Here is a 14150-nt window from a genome sequence, read left to right on the forward strand (position 1 = left end):
CTTGGCTCCTCCCCCTGGGCTCACATGTCCCAGTGGGATGCTGTAGTTCTTATCAGCCATGCAGAGACATTCAATAGCTGTTATCAGCAGATGTCTGCCCAGAGGGAGAAGTGGAAGAGATAAGGAAAACTGCCTACTTGACAAAACACAACTGCCATACAGATGGCAAATAGAACAAAATTTGCTTGACAATCCAGGACACCCAGGATCCTGCAGGCTGGGCAGAGACTTGGGATCCCAATTTTCGGAATGCTGTGGCAGGACCATGACCCTCCACCTGCACTGCACTCAGGCTGGCATTGCTGGGCGTCCAACTCCCTTTGCAGGCTGCATTTCCAATACGTGTCCTTCCCTCCCCAGAGGAATTCCTCTCCAGCTTGGATCACTATGAGATCGCCTTCCCCATCCAAGTGGACCAGAACGGCGATTTCCTCACCTTCGACATGCGCCGCCAGCTGAAGCCGCGGCCGCGGCGCTCGCTGCCCTACGAGCCCTCGGAGCAGCAGGTCTTCTACAAAGTCTCTGCCCACCACACCCAGTTCCTGCTCAACCTCACCCTGCACTCCAACCTGCTGGCTGAGCACTTCACCGTGGAGTACTGGAAGCGGGATGGCATGGACTGGCAGCACGACTTCCACGAGGACTGCCACTACGCCGGGCACCTGCAGGACCAGTACCTCAGCTCCAAGGTGGCCATCAGCAACTGCAACGGGCTGGTGAGTCTGCCTTGCCTTGGCTTGATGGGGGCAGGGCCAGCTGTTTTGGTCCTCCAGCAGGTGGATCCATGTGGTGGGAAAAGCTTGGGGTTGGTGGCAAGCTTTATATTTAATATATTTTTTTTAACTCCACTTATTTCTATATTTCTATATTTCTATATTTCTATATTTCTATATTTCTATATTTCTTTATTTCTTTATTTCTATATCTCTATATCTCTATATCTCTATATCTCTAATTATATTGTATTATATATTATATATTATATATTATATATTATATATTATATATTATATATTATATATTATATATTATATATTATATATTATATATTATATATTATATATTATATATATTTATTTTATATATCTATTTATATATACATAATACTTGTATTTTTACATAAATTGTATATTATATATAATATATTTTATATATTATATATAATATACAAAATTTATATTATATATTTATTATATATAATATATTATATTATGCTATATTTATGTATTTATCATATATTATATTATATTTTATTTTATATGTATATATTTATATTATTTTATATATTATAGATAATATTTTATGTTTAAAATATTATATATAATATTTTATATGAAGAAAGTATACAAAACATATGTATAAATTTTATACACAGTATAATATTAATATGTTGATATAAATATATAATTTTATATAATTTTATATTAATACAATATATTATATAAAATATATATAATATCTATAAAATACATATAAATTTTTAATAATATAGATTTTATATTTTTATATACATACTTATCTTATATTTATTATATTTTATATTTATTATTCCAAACTGTCATTATGATCAGCAGAGATGCAGATATCCCTCAGACATCCATAGGCGTTCCTGATCTCTGCTGATATCTGTGTCACTTCCAGTCCAGTTTCTGGGCATTTTCCCATTGATTTTGGTTGGAATGTGATAATCCTGACTCTCTGGGGATACCCAGACCTGGCTCTCGCCAGGTTTTTCCAACAACAACAGCTAAGAATATTTTTCTGTGCTGGTGAAGAAGAAGTAAGGGAGGGCAGGGATTTCACAGGGCCACAAGTGCATCCAGATCCTTCCAGTTGCAGATGCACTCCTGGGGATCCCAGGTGCTTCTGTCCATGTTTCAGGAGATACAAAATGCTGATTCTGAGGGAAAAAAAAACCCTGAAATAATCGGTTTTTCAATATGAAAAATGAAACATCAAGAAGGGAGCAAGGTGGCATTTCCTCAAAATCAGCAAGGCTGCAGGAAGAAGGGTGGGAATGGTTGATTTTCCAAGTCCTGATAGCTCAAATTGAACATCCCAGTCCTAAATATCAGCAAGGAATCTTAGTGGTGGACATCAGTGCAAGAACAGCTGAGCTCTGGACTAAATTGCTCAGAGAGAGAGAGATCTTGGAAGATCTTTAGGAACAGGCCAGACAAAAGCCTCTCAAAAACCCTTCAGGTATGATTCATTAGCTCTCCCAGCCCTGGGAATAGACTGAGGGCTTCCATCCCTATTTTTCTGTGATTTTCTGATTTTTCTGGCTTGCACAGCACATTCCCTGAGCTGCCAGATGGAGGGATGGAGCAAACATACCCCGTGAGTGAATCCCAAGGCTGATGGCTCCCTTGGAGGGGTAGAAAAAGCCTCTCAGGGCCAGGTTCATATTTCTGCTCCAGCCTCACCTCCTGGAAGCATTCAAAGAGCTTCCAAAGGGGAATGAATTCCCATTTGATTTATTGCTGGGTGACTCTGCCAGAACAGTGCTGTGGGTTATTAACAGAAAATGAGAATCTGACTCATTTTATATCACAGAGTCTGAAGATTCCAGCTCACAGCCAACAACCCCGAGCTGCACAAACCCCTGAGCTGCACAAACTCCTGAGCTGCACAAACTTCCAGAGCCCTTTGTTTGGACATGGGAGCTCTGCTCCAGTCCCAGGGAATTTCGTGGTGCTCACAAAGGCTGAACTGGCCCTGCAGCCCTTGGAACTGGGAGAATTCCATCCCCAGGCCGTGTTTAGCTCTGGAGAGGCACCAAGGCCTGTCTGGAGGAGAATGCAGCCAGGCACAGAGAGGGACAGTGGGTCATCCAACAATCTCTCCTCTGCCTGAACTCTGTCCTTCTGCCCTCCGGAGGGATGGACACAGAGAGGATGGGGGAGGAAGGCTTTGGGGTCACTGAGGACAGTGGGGCTGGGGATTGGAGCAAGAGGAGTCTGGAATGTTTTTAGCTGGATTTGGGCAAGAGGAGTCTGGAATGTTTTTAGCTAGAGGTAGAGGTTTTTAGGAAGAGAGGAATGTTTTTAGCTAGGTCTGGAATGTTTTTAGCTAGAGAGGGGGCTGGATTTGCCATGAGAGATGTTTTGCAGTGCTCTGGGTGACCAGGAGCTGCTGATCCACTCGTGGCATCCCCCATCCCCAGCAGGTTCTGCTCCAGGAGGGCATCACCCATCCTGGAAGGGACAGGAGAGGGCCTCAGGTGCAGGTTCCTGCGGAGGGGGCACTGCACTGCCCCACCTTTGCTGCATGGGCACCTGGGCGCTGTGGTGGTGACTGGGCACAAACTGAGCTGGTTATGGGGTGAGCTGAGCACAAGGAGGAGGGAAAGGATGACTGTGAACACAGTAATGAGCTCCAGCCATCCTCCTGCTCTCCAACTCCCACATCCTCAGGAACTCCCATGCCTGCAAGGTTTGGTTTTGAACCTCTTTGTGTCAGAGGAACAGCCAAAAGGCCAAATCTTCATCAGACAATCCCAGAATGGTTTGGGTTGGGATGGACCTTAAAATTCATCTCATTCCACCCCCTGCCATGGGCAGGGACATGTCCCACAGTCCCAGGGTGCTCCAAGCTCTGTCCAGCCTGGCCTTGGACACTCCCAGGGATCCAGGGGACAGCTTTCCTGGGGAGCCTCCTGAGCCCAGCACGAACAGAAGTGTCTGGAGGGACCCAGGCACCACATTCCTTAGAGAAACTCAGTGCCAGGAGCTGGGATGGAGCTGGTGTTGGGCTCCCAGAAACTTCTGGTGTTGCTCAGACCTTTTAGGTCAAGGGAATGTTGCTGTGAGCGTGGAGAGGAGGGACCCTGCAAGTATCTGGTGGGTTTGGTGATGACACCACGGGGATCTGCTCCTCCTGGCTGTCACTGCCTCGCAGGACAGGTGAGGAGGTGAGGAGGAGGATGGACCCAGATGGGGAGGATGGACCCAGATTGGGAGGAACAGATCCAGATGAGGAGGAACAGATGCTGATGAGGAGGATGGACTCAGATGGGGAGGAACAGATCCAGATGGGGAGAAACAGATCCAAATGGGGAGGATGGACCCAGATGAGGATGGACCCAGGTGAGGAGGATGGATGCAGACAAGGAGGATGGGTCCAGATGAGGAAGATGGACCCAGATGGGGAGGAACAGATCCACATGGGGAGGATGGACCCAGATGGGGACGATGGACACAGATGAGGAGGGATAGACCCACATGAGGAGGAACAGACCCAGATGAGGAGGATGGACCCAGGTGAGGAGGATGGACACAGATGGGGAAAATGGACCCAGGTGAGGAAGATAGACCCAGATGGAGAGGAACTGACCCAGATGAGGAGTCCATTCCTCCTTATCTGGAGGAATTAGGAGGAATGGACCCAGATGACCTCTCAGTCACACAGCTCTGGCCCCAGGCCATGGCTGTGCCTCTGCCAAGTGTGGTATGAGCTGACAGTGCAAACCCTCCTTGCTCTGCAGCTGACCTGTGTGAATCACACACAGGATATCCACTGCAGCTCCCCCACAAACCACAGAGCTCCCTCAGGACCTCTCACCACCCCCTTCACCAGCCCTGTGTCACGTCCATGTCCAGCCCTCACAGCTAAGTCCTTGGAGTCAGCACTAGGACAATTCCCAGGCTCCTGTGGCATCCAAGCCTTGCTGTTGGAAGGTGAGACGGAGTAGAAATTCTCTAAAGTAGAAATCCATTTTGATTTAGGTGAAACGTACATCTTTGAGTTGAGTGTGTAGTAAGAAAACATAGCTATGTAGCCTGACTGCAAAAGCCTAGGCTCAGAGAAACTGCTTCAGTGAAGGACAGAAATAAGGGGGGGAGACAGAGAGTGATAGAGAGAGACAGAGAGACTCGAGGTAGAGGTTTTTAGGAGGAGAGGAATAGTTTTAGCTAGGTCTGGAATGTTTTTAGGTTGACCTGCTGTGACAGCAGGTCAACCTAACCTAGGAATTCTTTCTGGTAAAGAAGAAATAGCAGCAAATGTTACTAGAAATTCGTAAAAATGAATATGTATGAACCTATTGTGAAATTTTATGCATATGTATCTGAGAGGGGGATAAAAAGGGATCTGAAGTTCACAGAGGTACGAATGTCTTTTAAGGAGAGTAATCTCCACATGCATCTGGCACTGTAATGAACATACCAGCTTTACAACTTTCACAAAGTTGTGGAGTTTTTGGTTATCTCCGCAAAACAAAGGTGCCAGGCAGGTGTGGAGCCTCTGCAGAGCTGGAGTGAGAGCATCCCTTTGGCATTGGGATGGATTTGGGGCAAGACTCGCTCTGCCCCCGGGCTGGGGATGACCTCCTTCCCCCATCCCACACCACAAAGCTTTTCCAGCTGGCTCTGCCGGGCTCCCCTGGCCTCGGGAACCTCACAGTGCCTCGCTTGTGCTTGGAAAGTGGAGCTGAGCCAAGAGCAGCAGAGCCTGGGGCAGGAGGAAATCCCCCGGCACTCGGGAATGCTCACACAGTGAGGCATTGAGCTCGGCCAGGGAGGGGACAGGGACAGCCCTGGCAGTGACAGTGCCCAGAGAGGGGACAGGGACAGCCCTGGCAGGGAGTGACATGTGACTGTGTTCACAGGGGTCTGAGGATGATGGAAGAGATGAGGATTTGACTCCATGTTTCAGAAGGCTTGATTTATCATTTTATGATATATATTACATTAAAACTATACTAAAAGAATAGAAGAAAGGATTTCATCAGAAGGCTAGTGAAGAATAGAATAAGAAAGAATAACAGAAGTTTGTGGCTCGGACTCTCTGTCTGAGCCAGCTAAGCTGTGATTAGCAATTAATTAGAAACAACTAACATAAGTCAAAGATCCACCTGTTGCATTCCACAGATTTATGAAAATCCTTTTCTTTGGATTTTTCCTCCTGAGAAGCTGAGAGGCCTCAGGAACAAAATGTAAACAATGATTATCTGCTGCAGTGGAATGCAACAAGGTGGATCTTTGATTGGCCCATGTTGGATGTTTGCAATTAATGGCTAATCACAGTCAGCTGGCTCAGACAGAGAGCTGAGCCACAAACCTTTGTTATCATTCCTTCCTATTCTATTCTTAGCTAGCCTTCTGATGAAATCCTTTCTTCTATTCTTTTAGTACAGTTTTAATGTAATATATATCATAAAATAATAAATCAAGCCTTCTGAAACATGGAGTCACATCCTCGTCTCTTCCCTCATCCAAGAACCCCTGTGAACACGGTCACACCAGAGAAGGGGTTTGGCTCTGCTGGTGGCCTCTGCTTAATCAGCCTTCAGATTTTAAATATTTGGGGTGCTTCCCAAAACCTCTGGGGATTTACCCCTCTCTGCAGCTCCAATTCCCAGCTGCTGGGGATGGTCCTGAACTGCTTTTTGGCTGTTTTGGGAAGGCCAAGCTCAGAGCTGAGTGCTGCTGTGCTTGAAGGGCTTTTTGGGATCCCACAGGGATCCCACTGAGACCGAGTGGGTGGAATAGGAAACAACTCATTCATAACTCAGCAAGGCAATGCTGTGATTTCCAGAGGACTTTAGTGAACGCAGATGTCCCAAGGCATCCACCACCATCTGGATGGGTTTTCCTCTGCTCTGTGGCTTCCTGTAGTTCAATGTTTGTGCAGGATTCCTCCTCAGATTTTGTCAGCCCCCAGAAATTTGGGGTTAATCTGCAAAAACCTCACCATGAGAAGCCACCAGGTTCTCTGTGCACCTCTGGTGTTGCCTCCCCTCTTGCTGTAGTTGAGACAGAGACAATACAAAGCAACACTGCATTTTCAGAAGGCTTCAAACATGTTTTTGTTATAGCATGCATGCTTTTTATACATTTTTACAAAGCTCATATGAGGTTAATCAGCAAAAACCTCACCGTGAGAAGCCACCAGATTCTCTGTGCACCTCTGGTATTGCCTCCCGTCTTGCCATAATTGAGACAGAGACAATACAAAGCTACACTGCATTTTCAGGGGGCTTCAAACCTGTTTTTATTATAACTTTTCATACATTTTTACAAAGCTCATAAGTTTACACTTTACTCACTGGCAATGAGATACAGACAAAGTGTTTATTGGAATAGTTGCAGGTTTTTCTTATTTATCCTTCTTTCTTTCTTGGTTTTTATGCCAACAACCTTGGTAGAAAATTCTTTCAGGGGTAAACATGGATTCTCTTCTCAAACTTCTCTCTGGCTCCCAGAAATGGCTCTAAAACCTCTTGCACCCCCTCTGTTCCCTCCTGCAGCACGGGGTGATCGTGGCAGATGAGGAGGAATATTTCATCGAGCCCCTGAGCCCTGGAGCCAACGTCAGCATGGGGGGAGAGGGCAAGGGCAGCCCCCACGTGGTGTACAAGCGCTCATCCCTGCAGTACCCTCACATGGATGCAGCCTGTGGAGTGATGGGTAGGTGCCCCCATCATATCCTCCTCAAATCCAGCCCAAAACCCCCTGGGGAAATCCTGGCAAAGAACCAAATTTATCTCCTAAATTTGAGATTTTCTTGGGTTTGTTTTTACCTCTTTCTGGTGGTCTGGGCTTTGGGAAGATCCTGTCCTCTCCTCCTCGCAGCAGGGCTTGAAAATTTGTAAATAGAGCATGGAATGGGAGAGGGAAGAAAACAAACCTCTTGTTTTTCTTCAGAAGAATCCTCCCAGATTTGGCCAATTTGCAGAGGATTGGGAAATCACAGCTCACGTGTGCTCAGCACAGCCTTGGCTTTGGGGTTTTTGTCCATGTTGGGATAACTCTGCTGCTGATGTGGAAAAGGCCCTTGGAGGGGGGGATGTGGGGCCTGGCCCATCACAGGGGACTCTGGGGGATGTTTGGGGACAATGATGACAGCACATGTCTTGGTTTGGAAAGACAAGAGTCTGCTAAGGAAGGCAGGAGCCTCCCCTGAAATAGAGAATGTAAACCCTCCCCACCCCTCCAAATTGCTATAAATTTTAAATCAAGGGGCTCTCAGGCAAAAATATGGGAGCAGGAAATAACAGTTCTTTAATAGAGAAAGGGGGGAAAAAAGGATAAAATAACAACGCAGTAACCAAAACAACACTGACAGAGTCAGAACCCAACCTGACACCCTGTGGGTCAGGCTGTTGGTGGCAGCCCCATTGGAATTGTGGCTGCAGCCCTCCTGCAGTGTCAGGGGCGGTTCTGCTGGAGCAAGGGGGTTTTTAGAGAAGGATGTTTCTGTAGTAAAGGATGTATTCTTCCTCTGAAGATCCAGTGGAAGAAAGAGGCAGCTGCTGTTCCTCTGGGATATCCAGTGGAGAAGCTGTGCTGATGTTCCAGAATCTCCAGATTATATCCAGGCAGGAATGCTTGGCTCCTCCCTCTGGGCTCACATCTCCCAATGGGATGCTGTAGTTCTTATCAGCCATGCAGTGACATTCAGTAGCTGTTATCAGCAGATGTCCCCTCCCGAAGGAGGAGTGAATGTGGTCACTCAAAGAGAGAGATAAGGCAAACTGCCCACTTGACAAAGATAATCTGCCATAGAGATGGTAATAGAAAACAACTTGCATTGCAGTCTTCAACAGCACATCAGCCCCATTTCTGCACCTACACGGCTTTGACCTCCAAAAGGACCCACAAATACCAGCTCTGGCCTCTCCCCATGAGACCTCCTGGTCCTTGCCCTTCCCACCAGTCTGTCCCAGAGTCTGGCTGGAATCCTGTGTGAGCAGGCAGAGTTTCACCATCTCCCCAAAATGCTGCAGGATGCTCCTCCCTCAGTTCAGAGAGGCTCTGTAGGGCTGAGGGAAGTTGCCATCCCTACCTTTTCAGTTTGGATCAGTTTGTGGGAGCAGACCAGAGCTGGCCCTGATTGCTCCTGGCTTCTCTCCAGGCTCAGAGCAAGGTTTTGGGGTCAAAAATCCTGCCAGGGACTGGGAGTGACTGGGGGGGACTGGGAGGGACTGACACCCTGTTTGGGTGTCACTTCAGGGTGTCCATCCCTCACTGCCCCAGCAATGACACTTGGCCAGATGAGGAGGCACTGTCACCTCCTCTGAGTGTCCCCAGAGCCACCAGCACCTCTGGAGCTACCCTGTGCTTCCCTGGCCCTGCCCATCCATCTCCCAAAGCCCTGCTGGATGCAGACTCCCCTCCTGCTGACTCCTTGCCACATTCCCCAGCTTCCAGAAATAATTCAGCCCTCTCCTAATTGCTTCTTGGAAAGCAGAGATGTGCAGGGGGAGCCAAAGTTTAGAACAACCACAGCACAACAGCTCCAGCAAGGCCACCCTGTGGCTGGACATGTCCTGTCCTGCCCTGCCCAGCATTCCTGGGCTCTGAGCACCTCCAGGAGCTCCTCTGGATCTCTAAAGGAGCTGGAGCTGGGAGGGTTTGGGGCTGCTTGAGGTTTTGGGGCTGCCTGAGGTCTGCCCCATGACTGGATGTGATGAACCTCAGAGCAGGTTAGGAAACCTAACCTAACCTGGGAGGGTCTGGGAGCAACTGGGAGCGACTGGGACAGAGCAGCTTTGTACTGGGAGGGACTGGGAGTGATTGGGAGGCACTGGGACAGAGCGACTTTGTACTGGGAGCCGGCAGCTTCTCCCAAGGGCATCCCAACCATCCTGAGGGCATCACAACCATCCCAAGAGCATCCCAACCATTCCAAGGACATCACAGCCATCCTGAGGGCATCCCAACCATCCCGAGGTCATTCCAACCACCCTGAGGGCATCCCAACCACCCCGAGGGCCTCACAACCATCCTGAGGGCATCTCAACCATTCCAAGGGCATCCCAACCATCCCAGGGGCATCCCAACCATCCCAAGGTCATTCCAACCATCCCAAGGGCATCACAACCATCCCGAGGTCATCCCAGCCATCCTGAGGGCCTCACAACCATCCCGTTCCCTCCCCAGATGAGAAGCCCTGGAAGGGGAGGCACTGGTGGCTCCGGACACTGAAACCCTCCCCGCTGAAGCCCTCAGGCAACCACAGCCAGCGGGGCCAGCTGCCCCTGAAGAGGTCGGTGAGCACCGAGCGCTACGTGGAGACCCTGGTGGTGGCTGACAAGATGATGGTGGGCTACCATGGCCGCAGGGACATCGAGCAGTACATCCTGGCCATCATGAATATTGTAAGTGTTACACCCACACCAGGAGCCTCGTGGGCTGGGGGAGAACTCCTGTTCATCACCCTGTCAGGAGAATTAATCCACAAACATCAGAGGTTTGTGTCCAAAAAGGAGACAAACCTTTTGCTTTATTAAAATAAAGGGAGAGGCCATGGGGCCTCTCAAATTTTTGGAGGATGCAGCCACCTTTTAATCCCAATTTCCCTTCTCTTTCCCAATTTCTGAAGTACTTGAGAGGTTCAGACTTCCCAATACACCTGATACCAAAGATTCCCCTCTAATCTATAACCCTCCTTTTTAATTTTAATTCTTACGGAATTTAGGGGTTTTTCCCCATTGTTTCTTTCATCTTTCAATATCCAATTTCATTTATCAGCAAACCTACAATTTGTTTGTGAAGGTAAATATCATTTGCCACTCATCAATTAGCGGAATCCTTCCTGTTGTTTCTTTTACCTCCTAGTGCTGGTTTTATCTACCAGCAGCCCCACAGTTTGTTTCTAAAGACAAATCTGTCATTCTTTTCAACCCCTAAAGCAGAAAGGGAAAAGGAGATTCTCCTGTATGAAGCAGGATGGGAAAATGGGATCTGTTCCAGGCTGGCAGTGGCTTCTCCCCTGGCTCTGAGCAAGGTGTGAAAAACGCCAATCACTTCTATTAAAAATTTTAAAAGTTTAATAGTAATAAAATGGTAAATAAAATTTTATAAAAATAGTAATACAATTAGAGTAATAATAATTTGGACAAATTGAATTAGGACAATATGAGACAATAAATACAAAGAGGACGTCTGGACACATTTTTCTGGGCAGCCCGAGGCCAAAAAAGGACACAGTTAGCAAAGGATTAACCCTTAAAAACAACAGCCTGTTGCATATTCACACACCTCATACATGATGCATAAATTCCATTCAAACACAGGATTCTGTCTGGTCAGTGTCAGCTTCTTCCTCTGAATCCTAACAGCCCCTTCGAGGCGGGAAGAAGTTAATTTCTTCTGATAAGAGAGCAATAAATTCTCTTTTTCTGAAAGATTCAGGTGTCCTGTGGCTGCTCTCTCACTGCGAGTCCTTTCTTTAAAAAAAGTATCCTACATAGCATAGTTTCTATTTTAATATTTTTTTATAACCTAAAACTATATTTAACACTGTACTTAAGAGAATTAATACAGCATCACTTTCTAACACAACACATATAATATTCATTTGAATATTTGCAAAAAGCCAATCATAAAATACATGCATTTTTCACAAAGGTTTTTGGGGTCAAAAATCCTGCCAGGCTGGCAGCGGCTTCTCTCCAATCTCATAGCAAGGTTTTGGGGTCCCAAAATCCTGCCAGGCTGGCAGTGGCTTTTTCTTAGGCTCAGAGCAGGTTTTGGGGTCCAAAATCCTGCCAGGCTGCTGCTGCTGCTGAGCAGAGGGACCCCGGTGGGACCCCGGAGCCTGCAGAGGTAAACTCTGTCCTGTCTGACCCCGGGCTGGGAGAACAAAGGCCTTTCTTAGAGCAGCATCTCTCAGCCCAAATTAGCATTGCAAACGCGGCCAGGCAAGCTGAGAACCACATGGGAAAGCAGAAGGACGGGCAGCTCTCACGCTTGGGGGCTGAGCAGAGAGAGGGGCTCAGAAATCCCCCCAGAGCTCTGGTTCTGGTGTGGGGCTCTGCAGGCGGCAGGGTACCAGGCTGGATGCATTAACAGCCCTGCTGGATCCTCCTGTGAGGTGAGATGGGTTTGGAAGTTATCCATCAACCCTCTGAAAGCCCCTCTGTGACCGCTCTTTGTCCCGTCCTCCGCAGGATCGCTTTCCACGCTTTGCATTTCTAAAGCCCCGACGCCAGATTTTCCAAACAAATCCCGGTTTCATCTGCTCCGAAACAATCCTGGGGGATGCTGTGGTCTTGCCGATCCCACCGAGACATGCTGTGCCCTCCCCTCAGCAAAGCTCCAGCACCTGTGGGGATTTTTGAGGATTTTGGAAATGCCATCCAGTGGGGATTTTTGGGGATTTTGGAAATGCCAGCAGTGGGGGCTGCCCTGAAATAATAAACAGGGGAGCGTGACGGTGTTCACAGGGGTTTTCGGGTCAGGGAAGAGACGAGAATGTTGACTCTTATGTTCAGAAGGCTTGATTTATTGTTTTATTATATATATTACATTAAAGTTATACTAAAGAATAGAAGGAAAGGTTTCATCTCAGAAGGGTAGCTAAGCTAAGAATAGAAAAGAAAAGAATGATAACAGAGGCAGCTGCCTCAGACTCTCTGTCCGAGTCAGCTCTGCTGTGATTGACCATTAATTACAAACAACCACATGAGACCAATTACAGATGCACCTGTTGCATTCCACAGCAGCAGATAATCATTGTTTACATTTTCTTCCTGAAGCTTCTCAGCTTTTCAGGAGGAAAAAATCTTAAGGAAAGGTTTTTAATGAAAATATGACTGCGACAGGGCAGGAGACTTTTTCTCCTTTTTAATGCCTTTATTAAAAGTGATCAGCTCAAGGCTGGGAGACTCGATGGATCCGTGGTCTCCATCGTTGCTCCCAGGGTGACTCGGAGGAGGAGGAATGTGCAGCTTTGTCCACTAAAGGACAGACCTGGGGGTCCTGTCCTCACAAGAGCAGTGGGTTTGAACACCGTGCTTTTCAACTTTTGGGTCTTCCAGTCTCCTGGTCTTGGTTTCAGATGAGGTCTTAGCTCAGGGTGAGAGGCTACAAAGGTTTTCGGCATCTCTGCAGGCTCGGTACTTTGTTTTTCACGTCCAGACATCACTCTGATCTCTTAATTCTGTGTTGGCTCGTTGTTTTTGGGGTCTTTTCGGTAAGTTTGGTGGGGTGGCTTCCCATGGCATGCTGGTCTCGAGGTTATTTTGCATCCTCTCTGATGCCCCCACCATATCCCCTCCCCTCACCGTCCAGGGAGAAGGACAACTTAGCCCCAGGCAGGGCCATACCGATACAAAAGGAGCAATTAACACGAACAACCGGTGATTACAATAACAAAGAGGTAGAACTTCACCTTGGCAGCAACTGGTTTAACTGGCTCTATAATACTTTTTTTCCAAAAAAAAAAAAAATTGGCAGATTTTTTATTTATAACAGGGATTTTGGAATTGCCAACAGTGGGGGCTGCCCCACCTGGGCTGAGGGATTTTGGCTTCTCTGCTCTGGGACAGCAAGCCCTGATTGTGGTTTAGGGAATTCTGCTATTCAAGTGTCTCATTCCCATCCCTGCTTCCCAAAAATGTTGGGTTCAGACCCCCCCACAGCAGTGCCCAGTCCTTCCCAGCTCGCTTGGCCACGGAGCTCATTTTTAAGACTCCTCTTTTCTTGTTTCTTGGAGGTCAGGTTGCCAAACTTTTCCAGGACTCGAGTCTGGGCAATATTGTCAATATCCTGGTCACCCGGCTGATCCTGCTCACGGAGGATCAGGTAAGCTGGGCTTTGCTGAGCCTGTCCTGGGTCTGCACTTCCCTTCAGGAGCTCTGTGTCCCCCCTGGATGTCACTCCCAGGAATTCCCCCCAGTGACATCCTCCCAATGCCCCTTGAGGACTGGACTGAGCCGACCTCTGGAATCTGAATGTTTCCATGATAAGGTGACTTTAGGGAGGTTTAAGCAGCTTTAGTTCTCCTAAAGTCATATTGGAACCCTGGCTGCTGAGAATTTCAGACTTTCTGTGCTGCCAGGTACTGACCCCTAAGAGAAAACTGCATTGACCTGAGGCTGTGGAGAAGCTTCCAAAATGGAATGATAGAACTGGGATTGTGGGTGTGGAGTTTAAATAGAAGTGTGTGATATCACAGAGTTGAAGGTTTTAGAATACAGTAATATAGATAAAGCAAGATGGAGGTTTTAGGGCGGAGGCTGGTCCTTCTTCTTCACCTTCTTCTTCTTCACCTTCTTCACCTTCTCCTTCTTCTCCTTCTTCTCCTTCTTCACCTTCTCCTTCTCCTTCTCCTTCTCCTTCTCCTTCTCCTTCTCCTTCTCCTTCTCCTTCTCCTTCTTCTCCATGGGTTTGGGTGGCATTGTGTAATTGGATAAAAAAGTC

At 47.4% G+C, this 14150-nt stretch overlaps 1 protein-coding gene across 1 annotated transcript in view; it reads left to right on the forward strand.

Moving 5' to 3' along the window:
• Positions 1-14150, forward strand: part of ADAMTS10 (ADAM metallopeptidase with thrombospondin type 1 motif 10) — a 73060-nt gene that overhangs the window by 19695 nt on the left and 39215 nt on the right. The window contains exons 3-6 of the mRNA XM_059489659.1: positions 361-716; positions 7250-7409; positions 9885-10102; positions 13449-13532. Of these exons, the coding sequence (XP_059345642.1) occupies positions 361-716; positions 7250-7409; positions 9885-10102; positions 13449-13532 (818 nt within the window). The remainder of the gene's footprint in view (positions 1-360; positions 717-7249; positions 7410-9884; positions 10103-13448; positions 13533-14150) is intronic.

The sequence above is a fragment of the Ammospiza nelsoni genome, chromosome 27, assembly GCF_027579445.1.
Source record: "Ammospiza nelsoni isolate bAmmNel1 chromosome 27, bAmmNel1.pri, whole genome shotgun sequence".
Lineage (NCBI taxonomy): Eukaryota > Metazoa > Chordata > Aves > Passeriformes > Passerellidae > Ammospiza > Ammospiza nelsoni.